The sequence below is a fragment of the Pinus tabuliformis genome, chromosome 6 (genome assembly GCF_031772625.1).
Source record: "Pinus tabuliformis cultivar Carrire ecotype Pingquan chromosome 6, CPIR1, whole genome shotgun sequence".
In the NCBI taxonomy this organism is placed as follows: domain Eukaryota; kingdom Viridiplantae; phylum Streptophyta; class Pinopsida; order Pinales; family Pinaceae; genus Pinus; species Pinus tabuliformis.
In genome coordinates this window covers 2,098,289,145-2,098,307,964 of record NC_142292.1, presented here as the reverse complement: position 1 = coordinate 2,098,307,964, position 18,820 = coordinate 2,098,289,145, and the positions used below count along the sequence as shown (strand labels likewise).

At 37.5% G+C, this 18,820-nt stretch overlaps 1 protein-coding gene across 1 annotated transcript in view; it reads right to left on the bottom strand.

The window, feature by feature from the left end:
- Nucleotides 1–18,820, bottom strand: part of LOC149267635 (protein ORANGE, chloroplastic-like) — a 440,170-nt gene that overhangs the window by 299,848 nt on the left and 121,502 nt on the right. The window contains exon 5 of the mRNA XM_089433757.1: nt 17,387–17,463. Coding sequence (XP_089289883.1) covers nt 17,387–17,463 — 77 coding nt within the window. The remainder of the gene's footprint in view (nt 1–17,386; nt 17,464–18,820) is intronic.

Below are 18,820 nucleotides of genomic sequence, written 5' to 3'. Positions count from 1 at the left end.
ACCATGCAAGCAAATCAGAAGAAAGAGATAAACTCTATGCAGCGTTGCTTGATGACCATAAAGGAAAAGGATAATAAAGTAATAAAATATATGGAAGCTAATCAGATATGTCTTCAGAATAAGTTATTGACCATGGAAGAAGACCATGCCAGGGAAATCAGTGCTATAAAGGTTGAACACTCTAGTCAGATAGATGTCATTAAAATACAAATTCAGAAATTTCAACAATGGTCAGAGGATGAAAGAAACCATGGAACGGGAGGTTGGGGAGGCGGGAGCGGAAGAGTGGAGAACCAAGACTGAGGGTTTCTGCGCAGGATTTTCGCCATGGATCGGGGCAAAGGAGGGAGCTCCACTCCCTCCTACAGTGAGGTAGTGGTTAACAAGAGTAAGGCCCCTCCAGAATCAGGCAGAGGTAAAACGATGGAAGGAAGAAAAAATAGGGAAGAGGAAACAGAAAGTAACAAGGAGAAGGAGAATGTTGGCACAAAAGACAAAGAGGAAAATGACAAAAAACAGGGAACAAAAGACAGGAAACAAAAGGGACCATGCAAGCCCAAAGCTGAAGTCACTCCAGAGTAATCTTAAATAACCCAGAGCTGTAGGCCCACAAGGAGCACATGCAGACTTATGCAATCATATGCAAGTTCATGGGACTATGGCCCACCGAAAAAGCTTTACAAACATGGATCAGATACCACTGGAAGCCTAAATGAAGCATTGATCTTCATTTAGGATCCAAGGGTTTTTTCACTGTAGTGTTTGCTAACATTGAGGACAAAGACAGAGTGTTTGAAGGCGGGCCCTACTTCTACGCAGCAGCAGGGCTCTACATGAGGCCGTGGATGATGAACTTCGTGCCGGAGTGGGAAACCTTTACCTCAGTCCCGGTTTGGGTAAGACTCTATTCGCTACCTCTGGATTATTGGCAAATAGAATCACTAACATCCATAGGAAATAAATTAGGGAGGTATGTTAAAACTTCTGAAGCCACAAGAAGGGGAAAATATACCTCCTTTGCTAGGATTTGTGTAGAAATGGACCTATCTGGAGCACTTCCGGACGAGGTCATACTGGAGGTATATGATGAGGAATGGGTGCAGACAGTTGACTACGAGCATATTCCATTTAGATGTCGAAAATGCCATGAACACGAACACCTTCTGAGAGACTGTCCTCTCAGTAAGGCAGAGAACAAAAGCAAACCTAACATAATGAACGAAATAGCTGGCTTTCACAAAGTAGCTCACAAAGGTAAAAACAGAGAAAAAGGGCCAAAACAGCACCAAAGTGGAGACCAAAAAGTGAGGCCAAATCAGTTCCAGGTCCTTAAAGAGGAGGAAGACGCAGCAGTTGAAAATCAAGATATGAAGGATGAAGATGATAAACAGGAAAAGGAAGAAGAACAAGTTCAGGAACAGGTAAAGGATAAACAGAAAGAGATCATGATGAGTGAACCAGAGATGGATATGGATCAGGAAATGACCCAGAGTGAGATGGAAATGGAAGACAATGAGTTACAAGAGATTCTCGACAGAGAAAACCTAGATCTAGAAGGGTTCTTGAGTAAAGGAACAACAAGTGGAGTAGAATCTCTACCACAAGAAGAATGTAATCGAATAAAGCAGCTATTCCTATGGAAAACTCAGACAAAGGGCTTGGGAGAAGATCACAACAGTGAAAGACAGGGTAAGCAGGGAGTGAAAGCAGTAAAATCAACTCCAGTATTAGCTCCAAGAAACCCGAGGAAAAAAAGGGGCAGGAAAAAGCAGAACGAGCTATTAATGGAATGTGGAAAGCTCATGATAGACTCAGCTAAGATGAAATACCTAACCAGTTACTCCTTTACCAATCTATAATTACTAAGTTTACAACTTGGAACATCAGAGGTCTAGGAAGTAAAAGAAAATAGAGAACGTTGAACAATAGAATGAAACAAGTAGCTCCGGATATAATTTTTGTCCAAGAAATGAAAAGCTCTGTCCAAAAGATAAGACAAATCCATAGTAAGTGGCTCAGCAGATATGAGTTTATAGAAGTCAAAGCAGAAAATACAGCAGGGGGTATCCTCATCCTATGGAATCCCCAAAAAATAGGTATTATTGATGCAGAAGCATCAAGGAATTATTTATCAGTTGTCATACAGCCTGTAGGAGACAGGGATACTTATCTAGTAACGAATGTTTACGGCCCACAAAGGTTAGATGACAAAATCAAGTTTATTGAGTCCTTAGTGGACCTTCGAAACAGATTTGCAGGGCTACCGTGGATCATAGGAGGAGATTTCAACATGATTAGATCTCTCTCGGAGAAAAAAGGGGGCACAAGAGCACTAAACAAAGATTCCTCAGCTTTCCATTGCTTTTCAGAAAACATGAAGCTGGTGGACATTGAGACAAATAACGGTCTTTGCACTTGGAACAATAAAAGAGGAGGGGATTCCCAGGTAGCTTCCAAGCTAGACAGATTCATGATCTCTGAAGAGCTTATGCTTCTAGACAAGGAAATAACAGCAAATATCCTTCCTTTTGGAGGCTCAGATCACTAGCCGATTCAAATGGAGATCAAGGGCATTGGTACCCCAAGAAACAAACCGTTCAGGTTTGAAAATATTTGGCTTTCACACCCGGATTTCATCAGCAACATTGAAAAATGGTGGGCTGAAGACCTACAGATTCAGGGATCATCCATGTTCCTGCTACATAAGAGATTAAAACACATCAAGCAGAAGCTAAAGGAATGGAACCAGAAGGAATTTGGCAATATTTTCACAAGTAAAAAAATTGTAGAAAACAAAATCCTAGAGCTCAACCAAGCTCTGATCAAGAATGGCTTTGATAAAGACAAAAATGAACAGGCAGAGAAATATCACCAAGAATGGGAAAGGCTGTGTAATCAAGAAGAAATTTTTTGGAAACAAAAATCTAGGGTTCTATGGTTAAAAGAAGGAGAACGAAATACTAAATTTTTCCACAAATCTACCATTGCGAATAGAACTCACAACAGAATCTCTTCGATCAAGGACGAGAATGGCCAAATTCTTCAATCCCATGAGGAGATAGATGCAGTGTTAGTAAAGCATTTTCGGGACATTGCCAGGGAAAACTTTTCAGGAAGAGAACCTTTTATTAAGAACTTAATTGAACATATACCTAAACTGGTTTCCAGAGAGGATAATTGTAATCTCAACAGACCTGTAACTGAAAAGGAGATCAGTGAGGTCCTCAAGGAAATGCAAAATGGCAAGGCTCCAGGTCCGAACGGATTTAATGTGGATTTCTTCAAAGCCTGCTGGAATATTGTTAAAAGAGATATTGTTGAGATTGTGGAAGACTCCGGGCGCAACAAGACCATCTTGAAAGCTCTCAATACCTCCTTCATAGCCCTTATTCCAATAATACAGGCCCATTGCCTTATGCAATGTGGTCTACAAGATAATTTCCAAGGTTGTGGCTAACAGACTTAAACCCCTACTGCCCACGCTCATCTCCGGGGAACAAACAGGGTATGTAGAAGGAAGACAAATTCTGGACAACATAATTCAAGCTCACGAGGTGGTTCACTCGTTAACTTGCAACAAGAGAGCGGGCATGATCATGCAACTGGACATAGCGAAAGCATACGACAAAGTAAATTGGATTTACATCAAAAAAGTGCTCACAGCGTTTGGTTTTGATCATAATTGGGTCAGATGGGTCATGGCCCTTGTGACTTCTTCCAGCTTTTCAATTTTAGTGAATGGCTCTCCTTCTGAACTTTTTCTCCCTTCCAGGGGTCTTAGACAGGGAGATCCGCTTTCTCCTTTTCTCTTCATCCTCATGATGGAAGGGTTGGGGCGGTCCATCAAGCATGCAAGAGTAATGGGAAAAATTCAAGGACTCCAACTTTCAAAGAATGGGCAAGTTCTGACTCATCAACAGTTTGTAGATGATACCATGTTACAAGGAATTCCCACAGTTAAAGAAGCACTTGCTTACAAACAAATTTTGAATGACTTCACGAAGGCCACAGGTATGGAAGTAAACCTTTCCAAATCAAAAGTCTTTTTCTTTAACACTCATATTGCCATACAGAGAAATGTCTCCAAAATTTTAGGCTTTCAAAGAGAATCGCTTCCCTCCAAGTATTTGGGAGTTCCTCTTACACCTAAACCCCGTCACAAGAGTATATGGGACCCTCTAGTAACTAAAATGCAAGACAAGGTCAGGAAATGGACAAACAGATCTCTAAATTTAGCTGGCATACTGGTTCTTACTAAAGTAGTTCTCCAGGCGATTATGCTATCAGCCCTCCCAGCTCCAATAGGAGTCTTACAGCAATTTCAGAACATTCAACGAGATTTTCTTTGGGGCAAAGAGGAAACAAGAAAAAAATGGGCCTTAGTCTCGTGGGAAAAGAAATGCAAACCCAAGAACCAAGGAAGCCTGGGTTTGGACAATCCTGAGATTCTCAACAAGGCTCTTGGAGCCAAACTCTGGTGGAGATGGGTTAAGGATCCTAAAGCTCAATGGGCAAGCATCTGGAAGGAAAAATATGCCAATGACTGGCCGGCTTCTGAAATCATACGCATGACAGGAACAATAAAAGGCTCCCCCATATGGAACAAGGCCTGGGAGAATAGAGAAGTGGTTCAAAAAAATAGTTTCTGGGAAATCAGAGAGGGAGATCTGGCACTTTTCTGGGAGGACAAATGGCAACAAGAACCTAATCTACTGAAGGAAGAATTTCTAAGCCTCAAGCATGAGACTGACAATCAAGGTTTAGTAAAGGTGAAAGACTTTTGGGAGAATCCACATAATGTTGGTAAATGGAGAATTTGGAAAAAAATTGAGGGCAGAGAGGATAGGACCCTCAACAGTCAAGCAGAGTCCCTTAAAAGAGTGTTGGATCAGAGAATAATTTTAGTAACGGAAGGGCAGGATCAACTGAGATGGGGTAACAACAAAGAGGGCAACTTTAATATTAAGGAAGCTAAAGATTTTCTCCTTGATCAAGAACCCCAAGCTCCAAATAAAACTTGGGAGAAGCTTTGGAGACACAAAGGTTGGATGAAAATCAAACTCTTCATGTGGTTAGTTCACCACAGGAAAATTTTAACCTGGGACAACCTTAAAAAGAGGGGCATGCTGGGACCCTCCAAATGTCATCTCTGTGAGAGCCATGAGGAGACTATTGAGCATCTTCTCAACAGTTGTATCTACACCGACAGGATATGGGATTTTTTACCAACATTTTCAAACAGTCTGACAGAGACAAAGAAAGTATTGCTAACACTCTCAACAATTGGAGGAATAATTTTTCTAATAATGAAATTCTCAATTCAGCCTGGGATCTCTTGCCGAGTTTCATTATATGGAATGTGTGGAAAGAAAGGAACAAAAGAATATTCAAAGAGGTAAAGACTGCCTCTCTTAGCCTGGTGAAGCTGATAGCAAAACAACTTAAAGAGACAGTTGGCACCACGGTTAGGAATCTCCCCAAAAATCCTCCCTCAGTAGAAGAGTTAAGAATCCTCCAGCTGTTAGACATGCAGGGGCTCATTCCTCAAGGTCTAGACAGGGAAGCAAGCATGAGAGATAAGGTGGAGGAATACTGGCATCCTCCCCCTGAAGGTTTTTTAAAGTACAACATTGATGGAGCTTCCAAAGGCAACCCGAGGGTGGCTGGCTTTGGGGGAGTTCTAAGGGATGATACAGGCAGCATAATCTCCCTCTTCCATGGACACTTAGGAAAAGCCACTAACAATATGGCAGAACTAATGGCCTTGGAACAATGCTTAGAATTTTTGATTCAGAACAATTGTCAAAATGTCATAATAGAAGCGGATTCAGAGTTGGTCATAAACGTAGCCAAGAGAATCTGTAATGGTACAGAGCCGGAAAAGGTCACAAAACACTGGAGGTTAACTCAGGTTCTACACAGGATCCAAGTACATCTTCAGGAACTTCGTACTCTTAGATTTATTCATGTGAGGAGAAAAGTCAACAAATTGGTAGACATTCTAGCCAATCAAGGTGTCAGCTGCAAGGACAGCGCAATTTTAAGGAAATGGAGCACAATGGAGCAGAGCAATCTGCAAAAACTCTGTCATAACTAGGCGGAGGACAAAGAAGAGTATAGAAGCAAAGGAATAGAATCCAACTAGTAATGGAATGCGGTCAGAGGGCTTCACAAGGCTGGACAGAAAGGTTCATGATGAGAGGTATGCCAGGGTTTGAGGCAAAGTCGACCAAGATCAGGATTAATCTCCGCGACCGGCGACAGAGTTTCCTGACCGTTGAAATCTTACACAATACCCACTTTTTCCATTGGCTGAAGTTAATACCACCTCTGGAACGGGTTCTTAGTATCGCACCGCTTTTAAGTCAAAAGTGGTATTTTATTTTTGGCAACGATGCCACTGAGAGCGTGACACATGGAGATGGGCCCGTTACAAATACCACCCTCCCCGCTCCCTAAAGACCGTTTACTTTGGACGCGCGATATTAGGCTCAGCCGTCCGATGAAGCGAGGAAATTCAACGCTCGGGATCGATCGTGCAGATTGGTGGGACCCTCAGCGCACGCTATTTTCCGGTTTTCTTGGTGGGTGCGTTTTGTCGCTTGACCGTTGGATCCACCTTTTTTTAAGCAACGGTGGTGATGGGTCGAGCAGTTTGGAGGCGTTGCCAGTTAAGGGGCGGGCTTCTTTCCTTTGCGATTTAGTTCAGAGCCGTTGGATTGGACCTGTTGTTTCTTCACTGTAGATTCTGATGAGAGATGCGTTTTCGGCGAGTTTTGCGCGGGCCCCTCCTGGTTGTATGGTTTCTTTGGGGCACGGTTCTCTTCAGGTCTTGGAAGGCTGGTGGGGCCTTTGTATCTTTGGCTCAGGTCTGTCCACATCTTAGGTTCATTTTGGATTTTTCCTGTTCAACTTTGATGTATTGAAAGGTAAGGTTTTTTTGCCGAGTTCTTTGCCTTGGCCCGTTCTCGGTTCCTTTAGGGGGGCAGTTCTCCTTCGCCACTTTTCTAAGTGGCTTTTTGTAAATTCTGTATATTTTTAATGGTAAAAAAGGTCCTACTCTTGCTTCAGCAAAAACAAAGAAAGAAACCAGGGAACGTCAATAAATCAGGAGCCTCATTATCTGTTGCAACAAGCTCCATCTTATTATGAGGTCCTTTGTTCCATTGAAAAGTGGATAATTGAAGGTGACCTGGATAAAATGGAAATTAATAATAAGGTTGATGTTCACATGGTTAATCCACCAGTCATAGAAGATCAAGTTATAACTCATGGCACCTGTGAGATTGATCCATAATCCTTGGCAGGGCAGATGCAGAATGAAGAAAGACATGTCACGCATATCTTACATACTTCATCTGAGAGCTTTGAAGCAGAAATTTCCACATCATTAGTAATATAGCCTACTAGGAAGAAAAAGCGCAAGAGGAAGAAAATGAGAAGAATATTTGATGCATCGGACGACCGCGAGCAGCTTGATTTTCGGATAGGAAAAAGTCCTACCATATGCAGAATTGGACATGCCACATCTGACAAGCAACCGATAGATTTGCTTGAAAGCAGGCAAATGCTCAGTATACATTATATTGAACACATCTGATGGCATGGGGCATCCTCTGTATTTCTAACCTTACTCCTTGTTTTTCAGCATTTTCATTTCTGTTTTAGGATTAGATTTACTTTTCTTGTTACTAAATAGTTAATAAATGAAGAGTTTATATCTCTTCTGTGCTTAATGTTATATGATGATTTTTTGGACGGATGCTACTTATACTTTGTCGTGTGTTGCATGGATGCAGATTCTGGATTCTCACATTCCTACAATGCAGCAACGTGTCCCCAAGTGGAGCCAGATGTTGACCACTACGTGTCAACTACTCATAGCAGTACACCCCTTTCAAAAGGGATAGCGCTTGATCAACGTGTCCGTGCCATTCGACAGTAATCGTCGACCTGATCATGTTATGTTGTAAACCCAGTGTGCATGTGTAAATTGTGAATAATCTTAGCAGATTTGAGTCATGTATGTAAATTTCCTAGGTGGACCTAATTTTCAAGTGATAATCTACGTTCCGGAAGGTTTTTTGTCTCACCAGTCCATGATTGGCAGAGTTTTCCTTCAACCTAACCCCAAAGTCGGAATGAATTTTGTCATTAGAATCTTAGGGGAATCCTAGTGCGTTGATCTGCTAGATTATATTTGGTTGCAGAACTTGGTGGTCTATGAGGGTTCATGTCAAATGGGTTTTCCCCCTTGAAATGTAAAATTGTAAAAGTCATGATGTAAAGTGTCTTGAGGGTTTGAAAATGTTTTAATCCCCTCATAAGTCCTAAGTCCTAGGTCCTAGGTGATTTTTCCAAAGGATAAGTTCGAGGATCCAAAAATAAAAAAACAATAAAAAAATAAAAGATATAAATAATAAAAATTAAAAATAAAATTAAAAAATAACTTTGAAAAAACAACAACAATAATAATAATAATAAATTAAAAAATAAAAAATAAAATTTAAAAAATAATAAATAAATTTTGAAAAATAAAATAAAATAATAAGTCAAAATTTTGAGAAAATAAATGCAAGATTTCAATTTTTTAATATATTAAAATGCATTTAAAAATTTGACAAATGAGATTAAAAGGAATTTTGATCCTCATCGATGGTCGAGATTAGTTTGACATGGATCACTCGAACTAGCCGTTGGGAATTTTTCCTTTAAATAGGGTGCTAGGGGTCATTTGAGACCAATATGGGATTTGAGAGTCTGGTGCTAAAGAAAGCTCTCTTGTAGTCATTTTTTGTGCAATAAAAAAATACTTTGGGGTTGAAATCTTGTTGGTGTTACTCTTCTGAAAATGTTGTAAGATGTTTTATTTTTCTGCATAACTTTATTTTCAGCCATTGATTATAGCTTGATGAAGATTGATTTAGGCACAAGTATCTTGTCTGATCTCTAGGGTTTGAATGATAGTTTAGATTCTGAAATATAATGGCATGTATCTCCATTTGATCTGGATTTCACTATTGTTTTCTCCCTCTGTTAATGGTTGATTTTAAGTTGTGTAGGAAATCTTAGTTTTGAGTTTACCGAGCGTTAGGGGAAGTTCTCCGCTGAACCAGCCAACTCCAGAATTGTGTTTTCTGAAAGAGCCCAGCCAATTTTAATCTCGGGCTTAAAATTTTTTATGAATGCATACAAGGTTTTCTGAAGTATCTCACATTAAATTTAGAATTCTGAAAATATTACTATGGATTATTGACAAATCTGGCTGCATAGAGCCGTTAATCTATAAATAACTGTAATTATTTAGCTGATTTAGGGTTTTTCAGTTTTCTTTCTTGCACATTTTATTTCTGGGTTTCTATTTTTGCCATTGCAGGCTGCAGGTACAAGCTTTGAGAATTTTTCAGGGTTTCCATCAGGCAATTTGGAGCATGAAAGATTTAAAATTTTGATCAGGTTTCTGGATTGCGGGTTTGCAAACCGCGTTTTCATTTTTCACTGATGCCTAGGGTTTTATTGCTGCAAAAAAAAAATGAAATTTTTTTTAAGGGTCGTAGTCTTTCACTGCTGCCATACCCTCTGCCCCTTTCAACACAGCAAAAGCATTCCCACACACTTCCCCTCGCTGCTGTCAAACTTCATCGAACCTGCAAACTCAGAACTCAAAACACCCACATCTTCATGCAGTCTTTTGGTCCCTGTGTCTTTCACCGCCGGCATTCTCCACGCTACCCAAATGCTGGCCCAAACTTGCGTCAATCCCAGCACTCCAACTTCTTTATCAACTCATCCCACGCAGCAAAACTCTCCCTCTTTTCTTCACGCAACAGCAGAAACTCGGGTCCTTTGTCACGCTGCTCCTTGCTTCGCCGTCACCTGCACACGCGTTTCCTTTTTCTCACCGAGCTGCTGCCAACGCCACGCCATCCATACTTGCTCTCTGCTGCTCCAAAAATCTGCACGCTGCCCCTAAAACCTGCAAACCCTGCAGCGTTCCTCCATCAAACCCTCATAACTCCCACGCTATCTATCAGCTCCTCTCCACGCAAACCTACAGTCAGCAATACAAACAGTTCTGCGGCCATTTATCTCTGCTCCCAAACGTTGCCCACGCCTTCACCTCCAAATCGCAGTTCAGCCTCCTCCATACGCTGCCGCTCTCTACCATCGAACTAACCTACAAAGCAAACGCTGCTCAAATCTGCTAGAACTCCTTCTCCCGCTGCGTATTCCTCCTCAGCCACCCCCTGTACATACACACAATAAAACATTACGGTTTTGTTTTGTTTTGTTTTTTAATGCGTTCATTTAAGGTTTAAATTTTCCTTAGGTTTGATTTTATTTTGTATATATTTCTTTAGGCTTAAACTTTAGTTTTAGAATTAGCTTTTAAATTGATGATGTTTAAATTTTTTTTTTGTAAAGTTTCAATTTCATTAATGTTATTATAATTAGATCTTAGGATAGTTTTTATATTGCTTTAGTTTGGATTTCATTCTCAAAAGATTTAAAAAAATATAAAAATCATAAATGTTTGTTTGTTTGTTTGTTTGTTTTTTTTTTTTTTTTTTTTTTTTTTTTTTTTTTTTTTTTTTTTTAATTATAATTAGATCTTAGGATAGTTTTTATATTGTTTTAGTTTGGATTTCATTCTCAAAAAAATTAAAAAATATAAAAATCATAAATGTGTTTTTTTTTAAATAAAAAGGTTCCTATAAATTAGAGTTTAGTTTCAAATGTATTAAATTGTTGTTTTAGTTTTAGATTTAGACTTCTCTAAATTTAGATTTAATTTTGTTTAAAGTTAGATTTTAATAATAAAAAAACCATAAAATATAAAACCAGTGTTCCACGGGGACGCGTCCCCCAAGGTCGGGTGCGCACACCCCTCGCACCCCACGCACCCGGGACAGGGGGACGTCTGGGGAAACGTTTCCCCACGTCCCCCTTTTGGGGAGACGCGGGGAGACACAGGGGGGGACGTTTCCCCAGTGTGGGGGACGCGACTCCCCAAAAGGGGGACGTCTGGGCGTCCCCCCTCAATATGGGCTATGCGTCCCCCATTAAATTTGCTTGTAAACAATGATTTATGACAGGGAAAACCTAGTATTTGACCATATTTCCCTACTAATGCTATGCAATTCATGGTAATGTTAAATTCTTAAAGTAAAAGTGACATTCTCCTTTATCTTTCATTTTCATCATTTTACTTAAATTTTTAACATTACCATGAAATGACTCAGGATGTTTGAGAGTGGTTCCGACCTCATTGGATTTCATATGGAGAAAGTAGGATTTTAGATTTCACTCAAAATCCAGCAGACTTAACAGTTTTTTAGGAATTCAAGATTCGATGGATTGCAATGTTTCTATTGCATTTTGTCATGTACAAAGGTATGGAATTTGTATTTAATCAAGAGTACCAAGCCCTCTTTGTACTTTAGAGTGACTTTTAGACCCATCACTCCACTGTTTTTGAGTTTTAGTTATATCAATTTACTATTCCAGTATTCAGATTTCAGTGTCTATTATAGTCTATTTTGCTTAGTACTAATTAGATTCTAGAATGATAAATGATGAATTCTAATTTTAAATCAATTTAGAATCTAGAATTATGAATGATGAATTTAATTTTTAAATCAATGTAGATTCTAGAATGGTGAATAATGAATAATGAATATGGATTAGAGTATTTCATTATTGAATCTCGTGGTCTATGGATGAATCATGTATGTATTAGTAAGGATGATGAGTATGGATCAATGTATTTCATTATTTAATTCAATTATGTATGTATCATTGTATTTATGCTTTCATTATTGAATATGAATTTGACATATATATATATATATATTAAAAAGGAAAATATATATATATATAGATAGATAGATATACCCTGACATCTCCCTGTCCCCCCTAAATTTCCCTAAAATTTGAGGTAACTCCCACACGTCCCCCTTGTGCGTCTCCCTGCACCCGCATCTCCCCGTCCCAGAGTCTTGGTGAAACATTGTATAAAAATCATAAAATATTTGAAAATAAAAAGAATTCCGTTTTCATTTTGTATATAGATTAGGTGTTGATTTCTTTTAATGTAGTTTTATTTTGATTATAATTTCATAGATCGAAAGTTATAAAATATTAAAAATATATATATATATATAATAATAATAAAGGCAATAAAAATCTCTTTTAGTTTAGATTTGATTGTAATTTTATTTAGGTTTTAATTTTTTAGCTTATAGTTTTCAGATTTCTTATAGTTTAGTTTTGTTTAAGTTTGATTTTAAAAATAATATCAAAAACAATAATAATAATAAAAAATAAAAAAAATAAAAATAATAATAATATCAATCATAAAATTTAAAAAATAAAAAACGGCATAAAGAATTTGTTTTGTTTTAGTTTTCTTTTACCTAGTTTTAAAATTAAATTTTGGATTTTAGATTAGACTTTACTTTAGATTAGATTATATTTTTATTTAGGAGTTCGGTTTTGTTTTACTTTGACTTAGAATTTTATAAATATAAAAAACATTCGTAAAAATTAACAAAAAATCAAAAAATCATTTTTGTTGTCTTTCGTGGTATCTATGTTCCACTTTTCTATAGTTAAATGCACTTAATGTTTATTTGAAATTAGCTATGTGAAAGTGGTAACTGGTCATGTTTTAAATTTTATGATCATTTAAAGCATTTGATTTTTCCTAAAATTTAATTGCTGGATCATTATTAAAACGTTGAGTTTATTGAACATCTTGCATCGCTTGGGTTATTTGATGATAAATGATTGTTTTACAAGGTTCATATTTCTGCAATATTTAATAAACAATTATTTAATTATTAACTCCATAAGGCATTGGTACATTAATTTCTAAATCAATCAAGTGCTAAATTGCCTTGTTGTGTCTCCCAACCCAACTGGTCCACAGTTGGTCTTCATTCATCCCATAGGGTCTACCCCCCTTACCCGCAGGAGACGGCTTAAACGGAGAGATCGGGGATCAGGGTGACAGCCCCCGGTCTGAGCGTTGTCGTGACAATCTGTGCGACAACAGACCCCATCAAGGATTATCCTCCTAGCTTTTGTGTCTTCCTTATATGTTGCAAGCTATGTTGGATTCGTTGGTACAACTATCACAGTGGTTGCATACTCTTTGAGACCATTTTCTTCCAACAATAAAGAAATTTTGGCTTTCTAGACACTAAAATTTGAAGCACCATCCAATCTGTCCTAATCTCTCAAACCTGTTGAGGCCATTTTACAAACCCTCAAAAATATAGCGAAACCCAAATAAATTGAAGAATACGAATTGGGTTTTAAACCCTTGGCTTTTCTCTTCGTGTGTCTACATAGAGCCTTCTTCTGCCCTCAGATTCATTCTGATACTATGCGAAATTTTTAAATACTATTGCCGTTACTAGTTATTATTCACCTATTTGAAAAGATTATTTGTCTTTTGCAATTTATATGCAGCAAATACTGAATGAAACACTACTGCAACCTCACAGAAAATTAAATCACAAGAACTAAGAAAATATTGCACACACACACACAAAATAATGAACACTAATATTTTCAAATGAATGTCCCTGGAAAAACCTCGAAGGGAAAACCAGTGCAGTAGATGAGGATTTTTATTATTATTCTTCAGCAAAATTTGTGATTGAAATTTTACAACTGCTTGTTGTAAATTGGCAAAGCTCTGGTAATTTATTTTCTCTAGCTACCAACACCTAAATATACCTGGAAGGAACTCGGCCTCCCACTGCAAGATAACTCTACTCTCCTGAGATAATTCGGCCTCCCTCTGCAAGTGCATATGACCTCACACGTGCATCCCTGGCTGAAGGAAATTCGGCCTCACGCCCTCTCGAAAAATCGGCCTCCTCTGGCAAAGAAACTCTGTCGAGCCTCTCGGCCCTCCTTGGAAGAAATTGATCTCAAAAACTACCTCTTTTTCCCACACGTGCGAATGCAAACTCACCCTCCGGAAACCCTTATGCACCAGAATAATCTTGGCATCCTACAGACAAATCGAACTAGCAAATTTTCTCCCTTTGGATCTCAAAAACTAGAAGAAATTAATGAAGAAATTCTCTCTAGAAATCTTCTACTCAATCAATATTGATTCCTCACTGCTTGGTGTCCTCCACAATATCACCACTCCCTTGCTATCACTGTGAATCTGCGTCTTAGATATATTCTCCAAATGCCCATCGATTTCCTCTTATAATCTCTCATTGAACAACCAACGACCATGATCTAATCTCAATCGATGGCTAAGATCATCTTGACCCCATCACATGACTTTTCTAGAACTCACTAGAGGAAAATCAATTTACCTCAATTAATCCCGGTTAATTAAGTTATTACCCTAAATTAGATTTAGGAAAATTAATAAACTAACTAATTAATTCTAATTAAGGTAATTTCCCTTAGAAATTTATTCTAGTTACTGGAGAAAATTAATCCAATGTGTTCCTTAGCCTCATAGACACGATCTAAGACTAGAACACCTATCTGCGCTACATAAACTAACATTTTATTGCATGCTTATTTGTTTAAAGGGATGAATTGTTTATGTTGTCATAACTTTATATCTTGCTGAAAATTGTCATCTTTCGCACAAGTTTTGCATAGCCATAGTTTTTTCTTTCATTTATAGTGTTTGGGATACCCTCTTTGCCTATTTTTCACCTGAAAAACATCACAAATTGTCTTGAATATTTCACTCGCATAAATCTGGAAATTCTTTGGATTAAGCCACTTTGTTTCATTTTGAGTGCTCAATTTAGTGGTGGCATGTTTCAATAACTAATATAGAAGGGCAAAGACTTGATCCCATTTTGCTATAGGATTCCCTGAAGTTTCTTGGGAAGCCTCTCTTGTGTTGGATTTCATCCCTCACCAAAACAAGGGAAGTGATTACTAAGGTGACAGTGATAACAGTTCCATGTTACACTTTTCTACCCCCTTGTCTTTGCATTAAGGTGCAAGATTTTCTGATGACAGACTCCATATGCTCCTTTGCTTTGTTAGGCATATTCCTCTGAAGAGTTGTTCTTCTCCCATTCCTAAAATGTCTTTACTCTGCTCCAAAATGTGACGATCCTGAGTTTGTGTTGATCTATTTCCAATTGATCCCATCCGAGCTGGCATGTATGTGCTGACCTTACAAGCACCTTGCCCAGTGAGTTACTCCCATTCAACTGATATCCTCAATTATATGCCCTAGAGAGTGCAATGTTCTTATTTGGATGTCTAAACTAGACTTAAATTGGTGGAATAAATATGCCTATTAAATCTTCTCAAACACACCCTTAAGACAGATTAATCCCACTTTAATTGCTGGAAAATAGATCTGAAATAATAGTCAATTATCCACTTTTAGATCTCTCGTTAAACCTGGAAATTCACAGTTTGTTGCAGCCAAAACCAGATCTAAAACAACACAACTATGTGTTTTTAGATCTCAAAAATAAGCTGTATAAGAAGATTTATACATGTTCATAAACCATTTTACCATACATCAATCAGATCTAGAAAATATACCCCTTGTCCTTGATAATTGTCTGCCCATAAGTCCAACAACCTTATTATGCACCTCGTCTGAAATCAGACTTATAAGGATGCGATATAAGTCTATATTTATCCTTGAGAAAAAAATTCAAGAACAAATTATTGATTGCCCCATACTCTAGTACTTTATTGCTTGCACCAGTGGATTAAATAAACATAGGGAAGCAACCCTTGAGTCGGAAAAGGGTGCTGAAGGTAACAGTGGTAACTCTTCCAAGTTCCATTTGAAATCTCACCTGGTGAAGACTTTGCACTTAAGATGAGAGATTAGGTGGTAACAATATGTATGTAGACATTATCTAGATGGTAATAAATGAAGGAAAAAAAAAACAATCAATCATTATTTGGAGCATTGACTACAATTTTATCCATTCACAAGTCATGTATTAATTTACATGATATAATGGGTTTCTTGGGTTTTCATCTAGTGGCAAGCTGAATTGATTGCTAGATAGACAACCAAGGTCTAATTACTAGCAAGCATGATTCAAAATTCTTGCAACCGAGAATGACCTTTACAATCCATAATTGTGGTGTTTTGCAAAGCAAACAAGGCCAAGGGCAACACTTGGGTGATTTTGATGAAATAAATACCCCTTAAGAGCTAAAAATAAGACCCATTTTGTCAAAAGAGGGCAATGACCCAACCCCCCCAACAAAAAAAGCATTTATATCTAATAGGAAAACTACGTATATAAAACAATTTTATGTCATTAAACACACAGAAGTGGAAAACAGACTTAAATAAATCAAATGCTTTAACATATCAATCATTTATTTGATGTCTTTATTTAACTTTTTGGTCTCTATTTCACTCTATTGGATTTCTCTTATATTCATAAATGTGTATAGATTTACATGGAGGATAATAAAGCAAAAGGAAATCATTATCTGACATATTCGCTACAAATTTATATAAGACATGTACTAATTTATATTAATACAAGGGATTTGTTAGGTTCTAGTCTAGTGGCAAGTTGAAGTGCTTGTTAAATAGACAACCTTGGTTCAATTACTAGTAAGCATGATTTTAATTTCTTGAAACCAAGACCATATGAGGGTCCTAATGACCTAGACAAGCCATAGTTGTAGTGTTTTGCAAAGTAAACAAGGCTAAGTGCAAGTCTCGGTTGATTTGATGGAATAAATATCCCTTAATTGCTAAATATAAAAAGCCATTTTGAGAAAGGGCCATTACCCATCCCAAAAAATAATCATTTATATCCAGATATGCAAATTTCATGCATATAAAACAATTTTATATTGCCTCCAGTGTTGGCTCAATTGGTCAATGTGACTATTGACAAGACATTGCCAGTAATTCAATGTGCAGTGTAGGTTCCCAATTATCAGGCTAAGTGCAAGTCTCAGTTGATTTGATGGAATAAATATCCCTTAATTGCTAAATATAAAAAACCATTTTGAGAAAGGGCCATTACCCATCCCAAAAAAATAATCATGTATATCCAATATGCAGATTTCATGCATACAAAACAATTTTATATTGCCTCCAGTGTTGGCTCAATCGGTCAATGTGACTATTGACAAGACATTGGCAGTAATTCAATGTGCAGTGTAGGTTCCCAATTATCAATTATCACAAGGTTAGGTACACAAAGTCTATGCCACCCACTTTACATTGGGTACAATCCTCAAAATGGGGGTAAGTGCTTCAGAGTTTCAAAGGGATTATTTCCAAGGAAAATAAAATAAAACAATGATATCTCATTAAAAACATCTAGCGATGAGAAAGGGGCTTAAATAAATCAATTGTTCTAACACAAAAAATCAATTTCATATTTACCTTAGCTGCAATGGTAAATGCATGTTGAGTATAAAATCTTTGTAGGAGGTACCACCCAATCCCAACTTAAGCTCAAGCTGAACACAAGCCATATATACAATAAAAATGGATTTCTAGTATAGCCAAAACACTTCCCCCACCACTACAAAGCTCGAAAAAACCCAAAGCATACATATATCAAAAAACCATCGAGATTCTTCTATGAATTTATTATTTTAATAAAAGAGAATTAAGTATCATGATTTTACAACTACTTGTATCACCAATTTTGTCTCTACCTTGACTATTGGAAGAGACCATTGACTAATCTCTAAGAGCTTATAGCATTACGGCATTCTACCCTCATTTTACATCATGAATTTTTCTCTTCTTTTGTCTATGTAACCTAACAAAACTTTTACATGCATTCTAATCAATACCATTTAGTTCTACCAACACTTTATCTTCTACTACCATGATATGATTATTGTATTAGTCAATAATGAAATTTGATAAATATTTAATTCCATTACAGTTGTATGGCAATACATTGTATGGAAATGTAGTTTTATCCAATGGGACATGTTACCGCAAAATCTAGCAAGCCTAGTGCAAAGCCTTACTAGGAAACCTAGGTCTTATGGCAACAAGAAATCAGCCACCACTGTCATCTCAGTGGCTTATCTCTAGCTATTTAATGTTGGATATTATCCTTGCAAGAGAAGCTTCCCTACAAAAGATCACCAACAAGATATTCAACTAAGGAGGGCTTATGCTGATATAAGATCTACTAATTGATGGTAAAGGTACTAACCAAGCCTTGAAATACTGAGATAACAGTTGCCTAGAGTTCACGTACACTTTTTAAGACCATTATAATCTAGAAAAATGCTGCTATAAGTAAGGATTTTTATGATATGCAGATTTAAGGCATGCAATGGCATATAATAACTTGACAAGATAGCTTATGACTGATAGTATCAACAAAGGAGCAAAGGATAATAATGAGGCAAGCAAGGGTTAAGTAAACAATGGTTTTTAATGGCTGAAAATGCATACAATAGCAATTAAAATCAAGACATTGTTAGTTTTTGTTTGGGGTAGCAGCAAACAGGTATCTTAGTCTCTATGGTGTCTAAGAAGCTTGTTACCACTCAAACTAGCAGGGGATCCCTAAAGGGCAAATGCTAGACCAAGGGCAACAAATGGAGACTTAGCCCACTGTCACCTCAGCTAAGGCTCCCTACTATTTACAGACTTTCACCAATGGGAGGAGACCTGGTATATTATGGAGTCACCAATGAAGGATAAATCAATAAGTGGATGTGGAGTGACCCAAACGATCCCTTTCCGGAAGAGTTCGAAGGATAGAGCTTGCTTGTTTTCTAAGCAAGGTACAATGTCTCCTAGGAGAAGGAGACGAGGACTTGAGGGTTAGGTTTAGAAAATATGACT